The following is an 18155-nucleotide window of genomic DNA, read 5'->3' as shown; positions in this document are numbered from 1 at the left end:
TCAAATTCCCAAGTCTAACCCCATTACCAACACTAAAAATTTTACTAGACTTGGCACCACAGCTGAGTGTGCACGAATGAGAAGATTCTTGTTTTTTTTTTTTTGATAACTTTGGTTTAGCTAATGCTAGCATCACCCACGTTTGTAAAATACAATCATTTGAGCTGCCATGGATCCCATCTTCTACACATAAGAATAGGAGAGCATCCCAAGTCTCCTCCAGATGTTAGTGTACTCGTTTCAAGAGTTCCTCGTATTAAGCAGTCCTCAAACTGCCATTTGCTTATGCAACCATGGAGAACAAGCCCATTTTGTGATTCACTCAGAGACAAGAAACAGAAATGCATTTACATTCACATGGAGATAATATTCTACATCACAAAGCAACTATTTAAAATGATAAAAAAATAAAAATTCTCTAAACTGAAGAATGACAGTAAAATCACACGTGTGTATCGAATGTATGGAAAAAAAAATTAAAAAAAATACAATTAAAGCTACATTTTCATACACAAGTTGGGGCCATGCAGTCCAAGTCAAAGATCAATCTGGCCGTTGACTCTCCATATCCTCCATCCAATGGCTGTCGTGAATTCAAATTTTCAGTTAGGCGTTTTCTGTGCTTCGCTGTCCTACTGAATTCCAAGCCATTGTTGAGAATGTAGTTTGGATTACAATATGGGTATTACAATGGCCAGATCCCACTTGCCCCGGCAAAAGAATTAATTGTAATCAACCAGAAATGGCACTTGCAAAAGACCAGGAAAGGGATTCAAAATTCAGTGTTGCAGCACCGCGGACTCAGTGAGTCTGCATTTTCCAGCAGAACTTTGCTGACGTTTTTAGAGTCACCTGAACAAATGCCATCAAGTTTCTGATCAATTTATATAAATGAGAACCGAAGAATTAGAAATGTTAATTATATGAAGGCATCATATTATTGTATACTTGTTGACAGATTAATTACAAGCAAATTTCAGAATTCCAAAGTTAAGAATGTCATGAATCAGAGGGCATTGATGCTTGGTAAAATACATACAATATTGCGAAAACAGTCAGAAATCCAGATGCCTCGAAACTGATTTGAACAATTGCAGTGTAACTAAGTCACCACCAGAGTATTAAAAAATGATGAGTAACTAAGTCACTCCTAAAGAAATGTCAAAGGAGATGTATTTACCGAAAAAACAGATTATTATACGGTTCAAAACTCCATTTGAACCATTGTAGTGTAACTGTAGTGTAACTGAAAATGACCTCTGAGGTCTAAAGAAGTGTTCAAGACACGGCTGATCCTAATCAGCATTAATACACTAGGGGATGCTCAAATAAATATAGGAATTAGATTGGTCTCACAATGATTTAGTGCGTAAGAGATTGCAACTGACTCGAACACTCAAGGTCTTAGCCAAGAGTACCAAGTGCCAAATAAATGCTAAAAATACCGATGAACTCCATGGAAGTCTATGGAAATCCATAGAAATCAGGTAAAAATCACAGAAGTTTAAGGAAGTCCATGGACAAATATGCTAGAATAAGCACAAATATGCACCACCTAGTAACTATCACATAAACAAGACAACTATCCATAATGGTTTAACAAGATCAAACGTCTAATGACGTGTTGTCATGCATGTCTGAAAAAGTAAGATTCATTCTAACCATAGATATTTCACAACCTTAGAACCACGAAGTGGGTGCGGGGGCGGAGGCGGTAGCGGGAGCAGGGAAGCGTGGGGTCTAGAAAAGTCTAAGTTTGGGAGCGTCATGGGAGCAGCGTGTATGTAATATTTTCTTTATATATCTTTCAAAATTCATGTACATCAAATAATAATAGTTTCTAACCATTTTCATATGTATCTTTTAAATTTAAGTACATCTAAAAGCTAATTTATAACCATTTTCACCATCTTCATTTGTGTGCACTCGTTCCTCGTGCCTTCTGAAGATGCACAAGCCTTTATGCTTGCTCCAATGAAGTACTTTAAAGAGTTGGAGGAGTTTGATGTAAGGAAGTTGGTGATGGTAGAACTTATAGAGTAATAGAAGCAGGCTGGAGCGTCATTAGAGCAGTTCCCGTCTCTCTGGGGTCGCCCTCCCCGGAAGCTCCTTCCTAAGGAGTGCCGAATCGAGGTTCCGAGTAGGGCTGCAACTTGAGCCGGGTTTTACCCGACCCGCATCGACCCGACCCGAAAATAGCCTGGGTCGGGTTGATGTTTCTTGGGTCTTGGGTCGAGCCGGGTTTAGAAACACAAAGCCCGCATGAATCTCGGGTCGAGCCGGGTTTGAAGGGGCCTGACCCGACCCGACCCGAGATACTTAAGCTTTATAATATGTAAAAGCCAAAAACAGGACTCTTTCCAAACCAGGGCCTCTTTCCATCTTCGTTTTATCTTTTCCCACTTTGGTACTAGGGTTTCATTGTTTCAAGAGAAGTAGAGAATCAAGGATGGAGCCTCACACGATCGAGCCTTGTTTCTTATCTCTTTTCTCTCAATGATTTTGATTTCTTCACCATTGATCTACTGTCTTTGATTTCATTTCTATCTTTGATAGATCGATCTACAAGTGCTAAAGATGCCATGATGTGGGCACTCTCACATGTGATTAACAAGGGAGATCTCCTTACTCTTCTTCACATCATTCCACCTCACAAATCTCAAAGAAACCCCCTCTCCTCTGACTCTTCACCTCACCTTGCCAACTCTCTTGGATCTCTTTGCAAGGCCTTCAAACCAGAGGTAATGTAAACAGAATGGAAAACACAAGGGGATACTGGATTTTTTTCTTTTTTTTGGGCCATCTTCTACTTTCTTACTAGATTCTCTTTTTGTTCAAAAAAAAAATGCCCACATTTTCAGATGGGTTTTTGTATTCTCATTTTGTGTTCTGGTTTAAGGACTAGTAAGAACCACATTTCTAATCAATTTCTCCTAGATCTCTTGTCTTGAATGGTTTTCCTTCTTATCACATCAAAAAATTGATAAGTTCATTGACCCTTTACTATTATTCTATTCCCATTTTGATAACTTTGTTTACTTCCTGTGTGGGTTTTTTAATCCATCAGGTGGAAGTTGAAGCTCTGGTTATCCAAGGACCCACATTAACCACTGTCATCAGCCAAGTCAAGAAACTTGAAGCTTCTGTTTTGGTCTTGGGTCAGAAGAAGCCTTCTCTAATCAATTGGTAAAAGCATTTGTTTCACTTTTCATTATAATTAGATCTTGATCTGTGGCTTCTCTGTCCATCCACCCATAAATAGAAGGGAAAGATTGTTGAAGCATTTTAGATCAAATGTTGTTGAGATTTTCTTGTTGTTTTGCAGTTTCTTCAAGAGCAGCAATGAGGATTTCGTGGAGCAATGCATCAATAATGCAAAATGTCTGACATTGGGTGTTAGAAAACAGAGCAAGGGCATTGGTGGATACCTCATCAGCACTAGATGGCAGAAGAACTTCTGGCTCCTTGCTTAGTAGACGGTATAACATTTGACAAAAGACCCACATTTCAGCATGCAACCTTTGTACAAAAAGTTGAGATCTTTGCTCAGAAAAATTGAATCAAGAGTTGATATCTTGGTTACTATGTCATCTCTCAAATCCAATTCCTAACATAGTTTCTTATTCAGTATTAAATTATGATGTTGGCATGCTATGTGAAAATTCTGATAAATATCTACCAATCAAAATGTCATGGCAAAGAACCTTTCAACTAATCAAATGGAAGGAAATAGAAAGCAATCCTCAGCTCAAATGCTTTCCCTATATTAGAAGAGCAGTTCCATTACATTAGCTCACTCTTTACAGCAATTAAAACCATATTATTGTGCCTTTAAACCTTAATCATCTAATTTAACATTTACAAGCAGGAGCATCTCCATCCGTTTTCGAGGGGTTCCTGGCAGTTTCTGAGAGAGATTGTGTCTCACGTATCCGTAGATAGTACAGCCGAGGAGTGTCACTCCACATCCGAAAGCATTTAAAATCGGAATTGGGTTTCTAAAAATCAGCCATGATACTATGACAGCGAGTGAGTCAAGACATCTAGTATGTTTAATTTCATTGCATAGCCTGCAATTTCGTTCATTTTTTGTTTTTTATGGTCATCTTCTTTGTGTCATTGAAGAATAGACTCATTATTAATCTCTTATCTTTGCCCAACTTTCCATAACTCATTGTTGATTTTTCCTCAATGTGAGCCCGTAAAAGAAATATTTCATGTTTAATTTTTAAGTTCTTTTGGTGAAAATGATTGCTTGTCCATTCTAGAAAGGAAGTTGCCTTGCCAAACAAGAGTTTTCCTTAAAAAATTGCGTCAACGTGAAAAAACCCGACCCGACCCGACCCGACCCGAGATTTATCATGGGTAGGGCCGGGTTTGGGTCTCGTGGGTTTTCCGGAAAAAAACCCGACCCGACCCGACCCGAGATATTTCTCGGGTTGGGTTGGGTTCTTCAAAACCCGACCCGCCCGACCCGAGTTGCAGCCCTAGTTCCGAGGTAGGAGCGGCACCCCAAGAGAAGGTTCCTGCTTCTAAGTTCACAACTTTTGAAAGTTGATGATCATGCCATTTCTTTTACTTTTCAACTTATTCATCGTATTAATGGAATTCCATTAACATTTCCTAGTCGAATAAGTCTTTTTTGTTAAGTGGGTGCACCGCAAGTAATCAAACTTCAGACTTCGGTCTACAAATCTAAGGATTCTATTGCTTTTCCAAAATATATTTGGAGAGAGTATACTTCGATGGTAACTTTGGTGGTCTATCATCAGCCATGATATATTAAAGGTACTCCTAGATTGGATGAACGACAAAGGAAATTTTAATACTCATCTCGTCCAATTGATCGACTTTCTCCTATATGTCTATCAATCCACTCCAGTGTCTGTTGATCGTACATTAACTTTCTCGGCACATCTCTTTTTGATGGGGTTCCTTGGAGCATAATTTTCACACCGCTAATTCTGCCAACCATGATATTCAACGAATCTTTAATTTGATTAGTTTGTGGTACTAAAAAATATTCATATATCTCATGATTCTTCACTCAAATCCCTATGGTTTGTGATACTTCATCTTCTACACCTAGTCTAAAATCAAGGGTTGTCGTTTGTTGCGGATCTAGAGTATGAAGGATGACTTGATTGTGTAGGATGTTGACAAGGATTTAAATTTCGGTTTCGGCCAAAATCATATAAAAATATGATGATGTTGTTTTTTTTTTAATTTCGACCGAAATGTCTAAAATTTCAATGTAAATTTCAGCAATTTTGGCTATTTCCATGGAAATTTCATATAATTTGGTGGAAATTATAACATTTTGGTAGGCATTTTTAGAATTTCGGAGGACATATTTAAAATTTGGATGGAAATTGTAAAAAAAAAAGGCTAAAAACAAAATTTCAACCCAGAATTTCAGAATTTTGGTGAAATTTCGCTGAAATCTTGTAAAGAAACGACTTCACGTAAATTTCGTTCCGAAATATTTCAGCCACTTAGCTTCGTTTCGGCCGAAATTTAAAACCATGGATGTTGAACGAGAACAGTGTTGTGCAAATTGCTCCTTCATCGCGTCCTCATCCATTCCATCTCTCGATTATGCTTCTGCCCTTGTGCTTCTTCCCTTGTTGCTTTATTAATTCCCAAATCTCCAAAAGATTCTTGTTTCCTTGCACAGCTACACTAGAATCAAGACCAGAGGCCTTTTTAGGAGAAATCCTTTCATACTAAGGGGCCGTTTGGACACGCGGATTTTAGAATCTTGGATTTCCTAGAAATCCTGGATAGGACACAAGAGAAGAAAGAGATCGTCCGCTTCGCTTCTCTTTAGAATCCTGATTTTAAGTAAGAAATCCAGGTTTTAGAAATCTATCCCCCATCCTGAGATTTCTAAAACCTGGAACATGGGATAATCTCCTACTATCTTGCTGATGGAAAGAAGGGCGAGACATCAGAAAACGACAGACAGTCTTTTTCTTCTCTCATTTCCCGTCCAAGTTTTTGAGGAAATCCAAGATTCCAAAATCGGCTATCCAAAAGGCCCCTAAATGTTGTAGATAAAATCTACGATTATGGCTCTAATACCAATATAGATGCAACTTATAACAGAAAAAAAAAAAAAAAACTAGTGTCGATGGATAGCTCTTGATTACATATATCAACAAGGTACTTCAAATCTAGAATTAACTTTGAAGTTAAATTACTACAAAAAATTTTAGCGACCAACCTTCTATAACTGATCTAACATAAGAAAATTGCAGCAGAAAAATAGATATAATCTAGGTTGATTACAACTATAGATCAAACCGATAAAAAATCTAAAAAATCAATGCAGAAATCTTTGCAATCTTGGAGTTTTCGTTAGGGGTGGTTATTCGGTTTAAACCGAACCGAATAGACCGAAATTATCTGAAACCGAACCGAATAAGAATTGTGGGAGAAAAGGAGGGAAAAAATCAAAATCCCGGTTTGGATTGGAGGGCTAGGATCATCCGATCGAAATGATTTTTTGAGCACAACCTAATTAAGTTGTGATCAATCAAATGGACGGTTTTGATCATCCTACGGAGTGCACATATAGCACCTTTTTTTTGGAAAAAATGGTTTTCATCCATAATTTCGGTTATTCGGTTAACCGAATTTTTTTTTTTAGAAAACCGAAACCGAATAACCGAATTTAAAAAAAAAAAAAAAAAACCGAAACCGAACCGAACCGACCGGTTTGGTTCGGTTCGGTTATTCGGTTCTCACCGAATAATGCTCACCCCTAGTTTTCGTCTCCAAGAAAATTTCACAAACAGGAAATATGCACCAGAATCCAAACTTCTCTCTAATTCCATAAGAAACAAAAATTGTCTCCACATATATATATATATATATATATAGAGAGAGAGAGAGAGAGAGAATAACCTAGAAATTGATAAAATCCTAATAAACTACTCAACTCAACTCAATTCAACTAAGCCTTTGTCCCAAACTAGTTGGGAAAATCCTAATAAATTACTCACTTTTTAAAAATTACCATCACTTAAAGCTCCCTACATAACCCTGTAAATAGTGACATGAATACTAGTGTTGAATAATGTATTAGGGTAGTTTAGATATTACTTGTAGTAGTTAGGGGTATTGTAGTCATTGTACATTGTTGCCCTAGTTTGGGCCTATATATACATCATTTACATGAAGAGCTCCCTAGTGGACACTCTCCATCCTTCTCTACTCCTCTTCTTCTTCTTCTCTAATAACCCAAATTTAATTCCTAACAACTAGCACGAACAGTGAGGCGTGAATAGTGTCGTTAATTGTTACATGAATAGTATCAAGGGAGACGAGTGGGCCCTCTTTTATTCTAATTCATTTAAGCAACTACAGTGAACTTCAAAATAAAATACTTATTATACCCCTATGACTTGAAATCTTATAAAAGACTCATTTAGAACTACTTACCTACGATAAAAGGTCACTTTGGTACCCAGGATGTGTTTATCTGCGCCAAAACTTGTACCACAAGTAAAATGTTTTTCATTCTTTCGCTCACGTTTTTGGTCCAATTATAAGTCACAAACAATACCCACATTGCCTCTCCATGCATAGTATTTAACAACTTTTGGATGCTCAAACCTTTGGTACCAAAGATTCCATCATTTTTCCATACAGATTTTTGGAAAGAGAATACTCCAGTGGAAAGTCAGGTGGCGTATCATTGGGAATGATATAAATAAGCTTGGTCGATCCACCACATACCTGTCAAACAATCCACTCCAAGATTGAGTGATCGTATGCCAATTTTCTTAGCACAATTCTTTTGATGGAGTTCCCATTGACACATTTTTTCACTACCAATTACGTTAACCGTGGTATTGAATGAATCCTCTCTAGGATTAGTTTGCAGTATTAGAAAAGATTCACAGATCCCTTCTATGCCTAGCACACAGTCAAGTGTTGTTGCTTGGTCGAACAGAACTTGAGCAAGAACGGTGTTGAGTTCTGCGAACTTCTTCCTCATCTCTTATTGTCGAATCAACTCTCATTGTTGTTCAAAGAATTCCATAACCTCCTCAAGATTCTTGTTGTCTTGCCCATCTTCATTAGAATCAGGACCAGATGCCTCTTTAGGTGGCTTCTTAGCTCTGATACCAAATGATGTAGAATAGAATCCCATGAGAAGAGTGGGCCCTCTTATTCTAATTCACTTAAGTGACTTAAAGTGAACTCAAAGAAAATACCTGTTATACCTCTCACGACTTAAAACCTTATAAAAGACTCAATTAGTCCCATTTAACTAAAATAAAAAGTCACTCGGGTATTAAGGATAGGACCCATCAATGTCAAAACTTGTACAAAGGACATTATCTTCTTCCTTTTCTTTGGCTCATTTTGCTGGTTCAATTCTAGGTCACGATCATTCCCCATCTTGGCTCTCCTTGAAAAGGTTTTAGTAAGCTTCGGATGCTCCAGCTTTTTTTTGAAAAGAAAAAAGCACATCATGACAGCTATTGGATGCCCCATCCTTTGCACATGTTAATCCACTTCATCTCCAACCTCAACATGAGATTGTACTACAACAGGGGGCAATCAAAACACTTTGTATTAGATACTCTCCCATTTTTTCTATTTCTTTGATGGGATAGATGACTTTTCTTTTGTAGATCCTATGAAGGAGGACAGCTTGTCCCATACTTTTTTTTTCAAAAAGGATGAAATTTATTAAAAATAAAAGCGAGGGCAGAGATTGCCCAATGCTACATAACCATTACTCTTTTAAGGGGATAGAAGGAGAAAAAACAGCCCTATTGCGCTATGCCCAACCAAGGGTCAAGCCTTTCCCATATTGTTGTATTGTTTTCATCATGAATTTGTTGTAGTTACCCTTTCTCCGTGTTTATTTAGTTCATGTTACCCTTCATTGAGATTATATACTCGCTTTGAGTGAATTAACTCGGAGGTATGCTACAGATTTTCCTTAATATAGCTTTGCCCAATTGGAAATATGAGGTGTGGGTACTTTGAGCACTTGTAGAAAGGATTTTGTTGATCAACTCAACCCGTTCAAAAGCATACCATCATCTTCCCCTAATGGGAAAGCCACCGACTTCATGTAGTAACTTTCCTAACAATTATCATTAATTAAAAAAATAAGAGTTAAATTCCAAGCCAAATGAAAAAATCATACCTTCCCTAATGACAGCTAAGGAGATTGCTCGTCATCAGAACTGGAACTATCCATCCGTCGGTCCCTAATTGCCGGAAAAAGCAGTTGTCGTGGGTCTGGAACTGGCCGTACAGTTGGAGCGTCACTATTTTTCAGCATCTTTGGTACCTTCTTTTGTGATTCTCTCACCTCTTTGCATGCCTTATCCACCATGCCCAAAAAATCCCGTACGATCACAAACATACGCAACCCCTCATCCTTACTTGCATTCCCACAGAAATAATCCGTGGTGCTCTTCACCAAAGACCTTATTCTCTTTTCTTCCTCCACCAGCCAAGTAACATCTATATCCGCATGCTCTACAAAACTCTTTAGTGTGCGGTGAAACCCACTTTCCTCATCAACGCTTCTCATCTCCGACTTTAGAAACTCCTTAGTCTTCACCAGGCCATGGCGAAGGTTTGCCACTGTTCTAATTATGGCATCGGCATCCAATACCGCTGCCCTTTTGACATTCTCAAGCTCACCACTTAAACCCGAAACCACCTGAAGACCAAGGCTATGATAATGGTCACCGGTTGCAAGAGGAGAATTGTCAATTAAGTCATCAGAATTCAAGCTAGAGATGCTCCCGCTCTCCCTGGCTAAGCGTGCGGCACGTACTCCTTCAGAGCGGATTATCTCTTGAACGACAAAGTGCAAGAGTGTGGTCTTTCCATCAGTTCCTTTGACGTCTGCTAATTTCAATAGAGTGTCAAGCTTGAATGCCCGTGCACCTCCACGGAAGGTACCATCATTCATCCGGTTTCCAGTCTTGAGAACGGCTTCTAAGAGTTTCAAGAACAGCCGGCTACTTCTGAGTTCCTTGCATGCTACCTGTAAGGCACAATTGTGAAAAGATAAGAATAAGCGGCTAATCTACTTGAGAATTACGTTAGTAATTAACAAAAAAAATTACCATTAAAAAACAATTAACAAAAAATTTAGACATACATACATGCAGCAGACAATTATTGTTTTTTTTTCCCCTAGGATTAACATGTATGCAACTATCAGAAAATTGTAGGGAAAAATGAACTTCTTGGAGGACCACGTCAGATCCATACCACTGATACAAGCGCCCATTATATGTCAAGGTCAAAGGGAAGTAATAAGCAATATAGCTGAGATCGACAATAAGTATTACGTAGAAGTCGATAATAAACAACGTACGCATGCATAAAAGATGGACTACTACATAAAGCAAATAGCAAATTTTAGATATACAAGTTTTTCAATACAATAAAAATTAATGGCATCAATAGGGGAAAATATTAATCGTGCCGTAATGATGAGCTTAGAAAACCATTTTACCTTCTCATAGAGCAGAATTTTTCAGCATTTATACAAAAATGACACAGGACACATGACACATATTACAATGCCATAACTTAAAACTATTACACCAACACTGGTATAGCGTAAATTATATCAGATGTGTAATACCTCTTCAGTATTAAAAATATAGAAGTAGGAAATGAAGAAATGCAGACAATCGGTTGAGGAATACAGATATTTTGATTGCACTCAAGGAAGATTATTAGAAGCCATAGTCCCTTACTGATTCCAAGCCTTACTAGCCCTCCCAAAAGAAAAGAAGTGTCGCTTCACCACAAATTTATGCATCAAAGAGAACACATGGAGACATATTGAGATCAATTTCCCCCTTTAAACCAGATTTTATTAAAATAGCAAAAATAATCACTTCCAAATTTTGCCCTTAATGACATCCTCTATACAAAGAAAAACCTCTTATTAACCATCAAAAGTTTTACTTAGGTTGTTATAAGTGGCTTTTTTTTTGGCCTTGGGAGCCACTCCTATCCCTGGAGATTCGCGCATTTGGTGTATGAGTGAGACTCAGGACCGTGTGGGGGACCTTTCTAATTTCATTCCAACATGTCAGGAGGTCCGCCAAGATCAGATAGGCTTGTCCGGGCAGGGGTTGACAGACCCCTCTTGGAGGTGTTCGATTTTCTCCCTCCATAAGCAGAGATGCTTCTTCCTTTCTCTCTTGTTTTTTTTGTCTTCTTTTTACATGTGTATTGACCACCTCGGCTGTAGGCCAAGCCCCTTCTTTCTTTTTCAATAAAAGCATTTTACCATTCAAAACAATAAGTGGCTTTTAGTGGGGCCTATCATTGTTAAAGTTGAATAGTATTTAGGGGTTTTAGATGGTTTTTTAGTTAAGTTGGGTCTCCTTAAAAGTTTAGACAGGTTAGATTAAATCAAGTATAGACTAGGGTTTTGAGGGATGCATTGCTCTTTTGAAGTATTGTAGAAGCTTTTCTTATATTGGAATGAAATTTATTCTTCCTGTTCTTCTCTTTGAGTAAGTCTAGAAGGTCATGTGATTGATGGCATAATATTAGCAATTCGGTGATTTCTTTTGTTCTTGGGTTAACAAATAAAATTGCTCAGTCAAATATTTTGGGATCTTCAAGTGCTGTTTCTGCTGAATTTTTGTGTGAGAATTTGAGAGGTAAAATTTGGGAGAAAAGGGAAATTTTGGATGTATGTTGAATATAATGTGAAGAATTTTCCTTGTGTTATAAAGGTTAAGCAGAAAAGCAAAGCAATGAATGCATATTCACATGCATTTGTGCACCACTATAGATAACCAACATGAAATAACATCTCAGTGCAATAGGCCAAACCAATAGATTATGTAGGCATGGTTTCCATAACTTTCCAATCCCCTTTGTATAATGATTGGCGATTGCATTCCCAATAGATTATACAGAGACAGGGTTTTCTATTACGGAGACAAGTATTTTATATTTATATTTGAAATTTATGATGCTACTAGTAAGAAAAGATGTTTTCCCCTTTGACCGCTTTGTTTACCAAATTTTAATTTTTTGTAACTGAGAGAATGGAAGAACAGGCTGTAAGCCTGTAAAGCTGCAAAATCAAATAAAAGAATGAGAGACCAGGACTTGCCTCCAAAGTTGCAAATGACTCCTTAATTCCTGAGACTTCCTCTTGAAGAGAACACATGAAAAGCAATGCATCCATCCTTTTGAACGCAAAAGGAATATCCACCAAGATCTTTAGGAACCTCTCTGCAGGGCCAAGACGGGACAGCTCACCGCTATATAGCCTGAGCTTCAGTTCTTCTTCCGTACTTGGTGCCATCTTCAACAGCGTTTGGAGGAGCTCCGTAGGAATCTCATTTCCTGTTTGGACAAACAATTTTAGAACATGAGGGGGTGATGAGTAAAACCTTATATACCAATAACCTTTTCAATATCAAGTCACAAGCAATTATAGTCCTAAACATGAAAAAGAAAAATGGATATATTATTGTATGTGCATATGTGATACATATAATATAAAAATACATGTGAGACATAATTTTTGTGACAACTCACGCCCCACCATAATCAGCAGTACCAATATAAAGAAGAGAAAGGCACATCCCAGAGATGGGACAATAGCAGAGACTAACCCACTTCAAGTGTTCACTACTTGTCTAAAATATGGCCTCAGATTTACATGTGCTTTTACATGACAAAAAGTAAAAATAAGAACAGGCATATTTCCAATAGTTTTATCGCAAGTTTTTTTTCCTTCTCCATTTTCATTGAAAATAACATCAAATCGGCCTTCAGTGCCAGCTATTTCAATGAGAGAAAAAAAGAAGAAGAAAACTCACCCTCGAGAAGTGCATCACAGACTTCTTCTATTGTCACATTCAATGCCTTCAAAAGTATTGCTAAATTCTGTGATTTTTTGGGATCAAGAATCTGAATATATTGGGTTGAAGGATCATACGATGAAGATTCTTTCTTGTGCTCATTTTTGGATTTATCAACAGAGTTATACCCAAAGAGACTCTCTATCATCTCTTCATTGAACCTGTCAATTCAGAATCAATTGTTTGTGTCTTAGATGGCCAATCTTATTTCAGTCTCCATAAACAGAAAAAAAAATGAGTTAAATATAGGCCTTACTGGAATGATCCTGAACTAATCTGATTCCAGACCATTGACTGATCAGGGTTTGCAAGAACTTTATCCCAGAAGAATGGCTTCAACTTAGTTTTTGGCGCCTCAGCTCCAATCTTTGCTCCAGATCCCAGGCCAGAAGCACTTTTTCCCTTATTGTTTGGTCCAAGAGGTGGAGGTTGAGTCACTTTTGAAGACGAATTAAATTGGGGAGGACGAGGAGGAGGAAAAGCAACCTTTGGTGGCTGAGGTGGGCCTGGGCCAGGCTTGATTCCAGTAGGTATGGGTGGTGGAGGTGGTGGACCAGGAGGACGTGGTGGGCCCGGAGGACGTGGCGGACCAGGAGGGGGAGGGGGAGGACTAGCCCTAATGGGAGGAGACTTCATACCTGGAGGAAGCGGAAGCGGTGCATGGGTATCACTAGTAACATGGGTATCAGCCGAGGAGGAATTGGCAACATTAGGGTCTACCGGTATAGAATTAAACTCCAAAGAAGAAGCATGTCTATTTAGGGTTGGGTTAATTTTAAACGATGAAGTTTCAAACTTCTCTTTGTAAATCGAGTTTCCTAAAGCAAATGACTTCTCTGAAGAACCTGAAAGTTCAAATTTTAAAAAATATAATAAATCAGAACCTCATTTATAGAAGTTTATAATAACATGATTTGATCAGAAGTATCCCATACCAATAGAAAAATCGCTTATGCTTAACGAGAGAAGGGGCCTCTCATCCTTTTGTCCATCTCCCGAGCTGTTGTTTTTGCAACATTTATGATAGCAATAGAAGAGTAGGGCAGCAAAAAGAAATGTCCCGGCTGCAGTTGTAATAACGGCAACTGCAACTGTCCTTTTGCTGCTGCTACTGCTGCTGCTGCTGCTGCTATTAGTCTCCGATGGTAGAAATGAAGGTCGCGTACTTGAGCCATGTGGACCTGGAGGATAAAATGATGGTCCCGGGGCTTCAACAGGGGATGGTGCCTGAACGCTGGCAGGTGCTATATCAGGTGATGGTATTGGACTGTGGCTAGGTGGTTCAAATACAGGGGCAGGGGCAGGGGCTGGGGTTGGTACTATGTTCTGAACTGATTGTCCAGCTAGATGCCGTCTATTGGACGGTTGCCAACCAAATAGGGATACAAGATACAAATCATACCAATTTCTAGACCCAACCTCCTTTCCGGAAAGGGGGGAATTTTGCTTGCTTAGACAATCCAAAAGGGTGTGCTTCATTTGTGGAGGCAGGACAGAGATGGCTTTCTGTAGGCTGCATTTTGCCAATGACCTTGCTTTCAAATTTATATTTGTAGAGTCGGAAGCAATATCCTCATGAAGAAAAATATCGGAATTTTTGACCGCTTCCTTGATCTTCATCAAATCTAGCCTGCAATAAATCCACAATTGCTCCGCCTGTAGTCATAGGATTTCACTATTCGTCAGTGTTTAAAAAGAAACAAAACAATATTAAAACATTGAAGGATGTCATGAGTTTTGGCATGAACACAAGTGTAGTCAGTGTTTAAAAAGAAACAAAACAATATTAAAACATTGAAGGATGTCATGAGTTTTGGCATGAACACAAGTATAGTCAGTGTTTAAAAAGAAACAAAACAATATTAAAACATTGAAGGATGTAATGAGTTTTGGGATGAACACAAGTGTGGTCTCAACATGTATCTATTTCAAACATTTCCTAACTTAACAGATGATTTATGTAGCTTTCAAGATGCTTGGGGATCTGGTTCACTAATCTTTGGCAGTATTATTAATCTCACTATTTTATAAGCAGTAATGCAGTATGCAACCTCAACAAGCTGGGTCGTCTCATTAACAACAAGAAAGCTCCGGTATAGATGGATTGCCAAAGATTTTTTATCCCTTTCAGGGTATATAAATGATTAAGAGTAACAAAATATCATTTTTTTCGATATTATACACATGGAACAATAGATATCACATGGTTTTGATGCAACTAGGAAGGTTCCGGTTGCCATTCCAAAAAAAAAATGAAGCTTCAAGTAACAATGGAAATGACATACATACTAAATAAGCTGGTTCCCTTTGCTATATATATATGGGCATATTTATTAATTTTAAGGATGTTAGAAATGGAGATCAGGGTTAGAGAGAGGAAGAAGAAGACGAGTAGAGATATGAAGATTCTCCAGTAGGGAGCTCCTCATGTAAATGATGTATATATAGGCCCAAAGGCATACCAACAACACATATCCCATATATAGTGAGATTAATAATACATAGCATGAGTAACACCAAATCTAGTAATCTACACCCAACAACACACAAAAGTAATGGGAATTGGAACTGAGAGAAAAAAATCAACAAGGCAATTCAACGAAAAACTAAAAAATATTCAATGAAAGTGATTTTTTTTTTTTTTTAATGGCACCACAATGAAAGTGACTGAAATCATAAATATTTGAGAATAAGCTCAAACCATAACACATCTAATAAAACAGCCCATCCATTTTATTAGCCCATCCACCTCCGACCCCTCGCCAAAGGAACTCCTTGAAGTGAACTAAAGCCTACTTCTAATTACAACAGTTGATTCCAATTAATCATAGCCCTTTTGTGCAAGCTGTGCCTCATGGATCAAGAGTCTACATACTCCGGCATTGGGAAGCTGCTTGTTATGCGGAGTGTGAATGCTAAAAAGTTTATGCAATATGTTCCAGTTTCACAATTAGTCATCTCCAAAAAATTGGGCCCTAAGATGTATGCACTTTGTTGTGAGGCAAAAGAGACATTAAAACATTGTTTCTTCAATGTCCTATAAGCTATGATACACAGATACCTGTATATGCTCGACATATAGTGTCCCACACAATATGATGCTGGTACTTGTAACAAACACTTCATGGATACATCCATTCCACAGATACTACAATCAATATTATTTTTTTCCTTTTTTAACATATGTAAATATAATTAAGTGTTCAAATTTTTTACTTAGATATGTATTGTATCTTATCTTGCGGTACAGAACAACCATATCCACATTTGCGTCATGGAATTCATAAAGCAAGTCAAATCTATGTTTATGTATGTTTCTGTACCCACATCCATATCTGGGTATAATAGTATACAAATCAGGTGCAGAGTTCCTCTCTAAAACTTTGGTGTTCGCAGTGCTAACACTAACTGGCGAACTTTATATATAGTTTGACAGCTGGACTAGAACCTAATACACTGTCGGGTATCCATTGGAAGCTTCACTCCCTGGCAATATTTAGGCTGGAAAGGGTGCAACTACATAAATAATTTGAAAATTGAAGGCAAATTACAGTGTTAATAGATAGCAGTCAGTTGACAGAATCTCCATTCACCATATTTGGGACTGAGACTGATGTTGCCGAACAATGAAGGGGGATCTTGACACTTGAGGTCTTCTTCGTTTCAAGGAGCCTCTCTATCCATCAAACAATTTATTCATGTTGCTTGGAGTTGAACAACATATGGTTTGTTTCCTCTTAAACAATGAATTAGCATCAACAGTACAAACCGGAAGAAAAAAAACAAATTATTAAAATGCCAATCAGCAGGTGAACAAATAGCCAGGAAAAGCATCTCTGAGAAAATTCTTACGAATGCTAACCCGTGTAAGACTGGTCATGATAAGAGACATGGCTTAAACCCTAATTTCCAATGCGTCGACATTATCATCACAAACATTTATTTTGGTTGCATCAGATACAGATTTCATATAAATATGGTGGAAACGATTAATTCAATCTGCTCAAAATGGAATTAGTTATGGTTCCCAATCGCCCTACCAACAAAATTTAATTCATAACAGCAAAATGAACAAAGTTATCATGTTTCTAGTTCGTGTTCAAAGAATTCAACACAAAAGGATAAATAAGGACAGATCAAGACAGCTATAAGAAATAAAAACAAGGCATCAAAGAAACACAAGAAATGAAAAAATTAAAAAGAAGGGAAGAGGGAGAAAGGAAATGTCCTTACTGTGACTTCATTTTCATCTATCTCAGAAGGAGAGAGGATCCGATAATCCGCCAAGCTCCACAACAATCTCCTGGTTTTCTGCCTTTCAGCCGAACCTCTCGTCAACAAAAGACAAAATAAAATCGCGAAAACAACAACGATACCGGTTCTCCACGCGCCCATTTATTCTCAAATCAACTTCCCAAACCTTTTCATTTCATCGATACATAAATCCGAGCAAAACCCTAAAAACCGCGTAAATCTCCCAAAATCAGCTCAGAACAAATTCGTTTCGAATTTCAGGAATTCTCGCTGATTCCTTTAAAAACCCCGTAGATATCCGAAACCTTGAATAGCTTTTCTGAATCCGATCTCTATCAAAATCTTTTCCCTTTTTTTTTTTTCTTCCAAAAACCCCCAAAAACGAACGGTTTTCTCTATTTTCTTCCAATCCCTCGTTGTGTTTGAAACGATCACCTAAAAGGAGCTTGCAACGACGTGAAAATTCAAAGCATTCGAACCCTCATTGCAGACGTTTGACCGCGAGATGTTGAAATGTGGACAGACTTCGTAGAGAAGCTTCCAAAACACGGATTTGTTTTTCTATTTAGCTTTTGTTGATTGGCTAGCTGCTGATATTCGCACTACATGTTTTAACAATAACACAAAAATAGTTTGTCTTTTCTTTTTTAATTAGCATTTGAGAGCTTTTGGGAGCTGTAATAATCTCTGACAGCTGTTTACATGATAAAAGACGAGATGTGCTGGTGTAGTTATTAAAACATTGTAGTGCCAATATCAGTACACACTTTTTCTGTGCTCCTTTTCAAAATTTCCCTATTTTTAATATTATTTTGTAGTCGTCCTACGATAGGAGATGAGAAACTACCCAGGAAAGAAAGAATGTGGAGAGCGTTTGACCACTCTGCCTTGCAAATAAAATACACGCTACATATTTAAGAATTAAGATAGATTTAAATTCTATTTGGACCTTGTAGGGGAGAATTTATATGATGGAGTGCCCTAAAAATCATTTATGAAATCTTCTACAGA

At 37.8% G+C, this 18155-nt stretch overlaps 2 protein-coding genes across 3 annotated transcripts; one reads left to right on the top strand and one right to left on the bottom strand.

The window, feature by feature from the left end:
- Nucleotides 1-327: 327 nt before the first annotated feature.
- On the bottom strand, nt 328-17677 carry LOC143892955 (formin-like protein 3). Its single transcript, XM_077397877.1, has 7 exons — nt 17124-17677; nt 13826-14546; nt 13147-13735; nt 12849-13051; nt 12130-12369; nt 9173-10023; nt 328-852 (listed from the first exon to the last, which is right to left on the bottom strand). The coding sequence occupies exons 1-6, from the start codon at nt 17283-17285 to the stop codon at nt 9188-9190; spliced, it is 2751 nt and encodes a 916-aa protein (XP_077253992.1). The 5' UTR covers nt 17286-17677; the 3' UTR covers nt 328-852; nt 9173-9187.
- Nucleotides 2258-4232, top strand: LOC143892956 (uncharacterized). 2 transcript variants are annotated; one of them, XM_077397879.1, is made up of 4 exons: nt 2258-2741; nt 3068-3186; nt 3326-3479; nt 3869-4232. In XM_077397879.1, exons 1-3 carry the CDS (start codon nt 2583-2585, stop codon nt 3471-3473), a joined length of 426 nt encoding a protein of 141 aa, XP_077253994.1. In that variant the 5' UTR covers nt 2258-2582; the 3' UTR covers nt 3474-3479; nt 3869-4232. The 2 variants fall into 2 exon arrangements, with proteins under 2 accessions (XP_077253994.1, XP_077253993.1); XM_077397878.1 differs by lacking the exon at nt 3869-4232 and having other exon boundaries at nt 2288-2741; nt 3326-3635.
- Nucleotides 17678-18155: the final 478 nt, after the last annotated feature.

Source organism: Tasmannia lanceolata, unplaced genomic scaffold, assembly GCF_043159265.1.
Source record: "Tasmannia lanceolata isolate RefF3 unplaced genomic scaffold, GAP_Taslan_0.1 ptg000015l, whole genome shotgun sequence".
NCBI lineage: Eukaryota > Viridiplantae > Streptophyta > Magnoliopsida > Canellales > Winteraceae > Tasmannia > Tasmannia lanceolata.
This window is presented reverse-complemented; position numbering and strand designations above follow the sequence as displayed.

Coding starts and splice junctions, on each gene's coding strand:
- LOC143892956 (XM_077397879.1), top strand. CDS start 2,583: ATGATGTGGGCACTCTCACATGTGATTAACAAGGGAGATCTCCTTACT. Junction 2,742..3,067: donor GCAAGGCCTTCAAACCAGAG/GTAATGTAAACA, acceptor TTAATCCATCAG/GTGGAAGTTGAAGCTCTGGT. Junction 3,187..3,325: donor AAGCCTTCTCTAATCAATTG/GTAAAAGCATTT, acceptor GTTGTTTTGCAG/TTTCTTCAAGAGCAGCAATG.
- LOC143892955 (XM_077397877.1), bottom strand. CDS start 17,285: ATGGGCGCGTGGAGAACCGGTATCGTTGTTGTTTTCGCGATTTTATTT. Junction 14,547..17,123: donor TAGATGAAAATGAAGTCACA/GTAAGGACATTT, acceptor CTATGACTACAG/GCGGAGCAATTGTGGATTTA. Junction 13,736..13,825: donor CATAAGCGATTTTTCTATTG/GTATGGGATACT, acceptor TTGAACTTTCAG/GTTCTTCAGAGAAGTCATTT.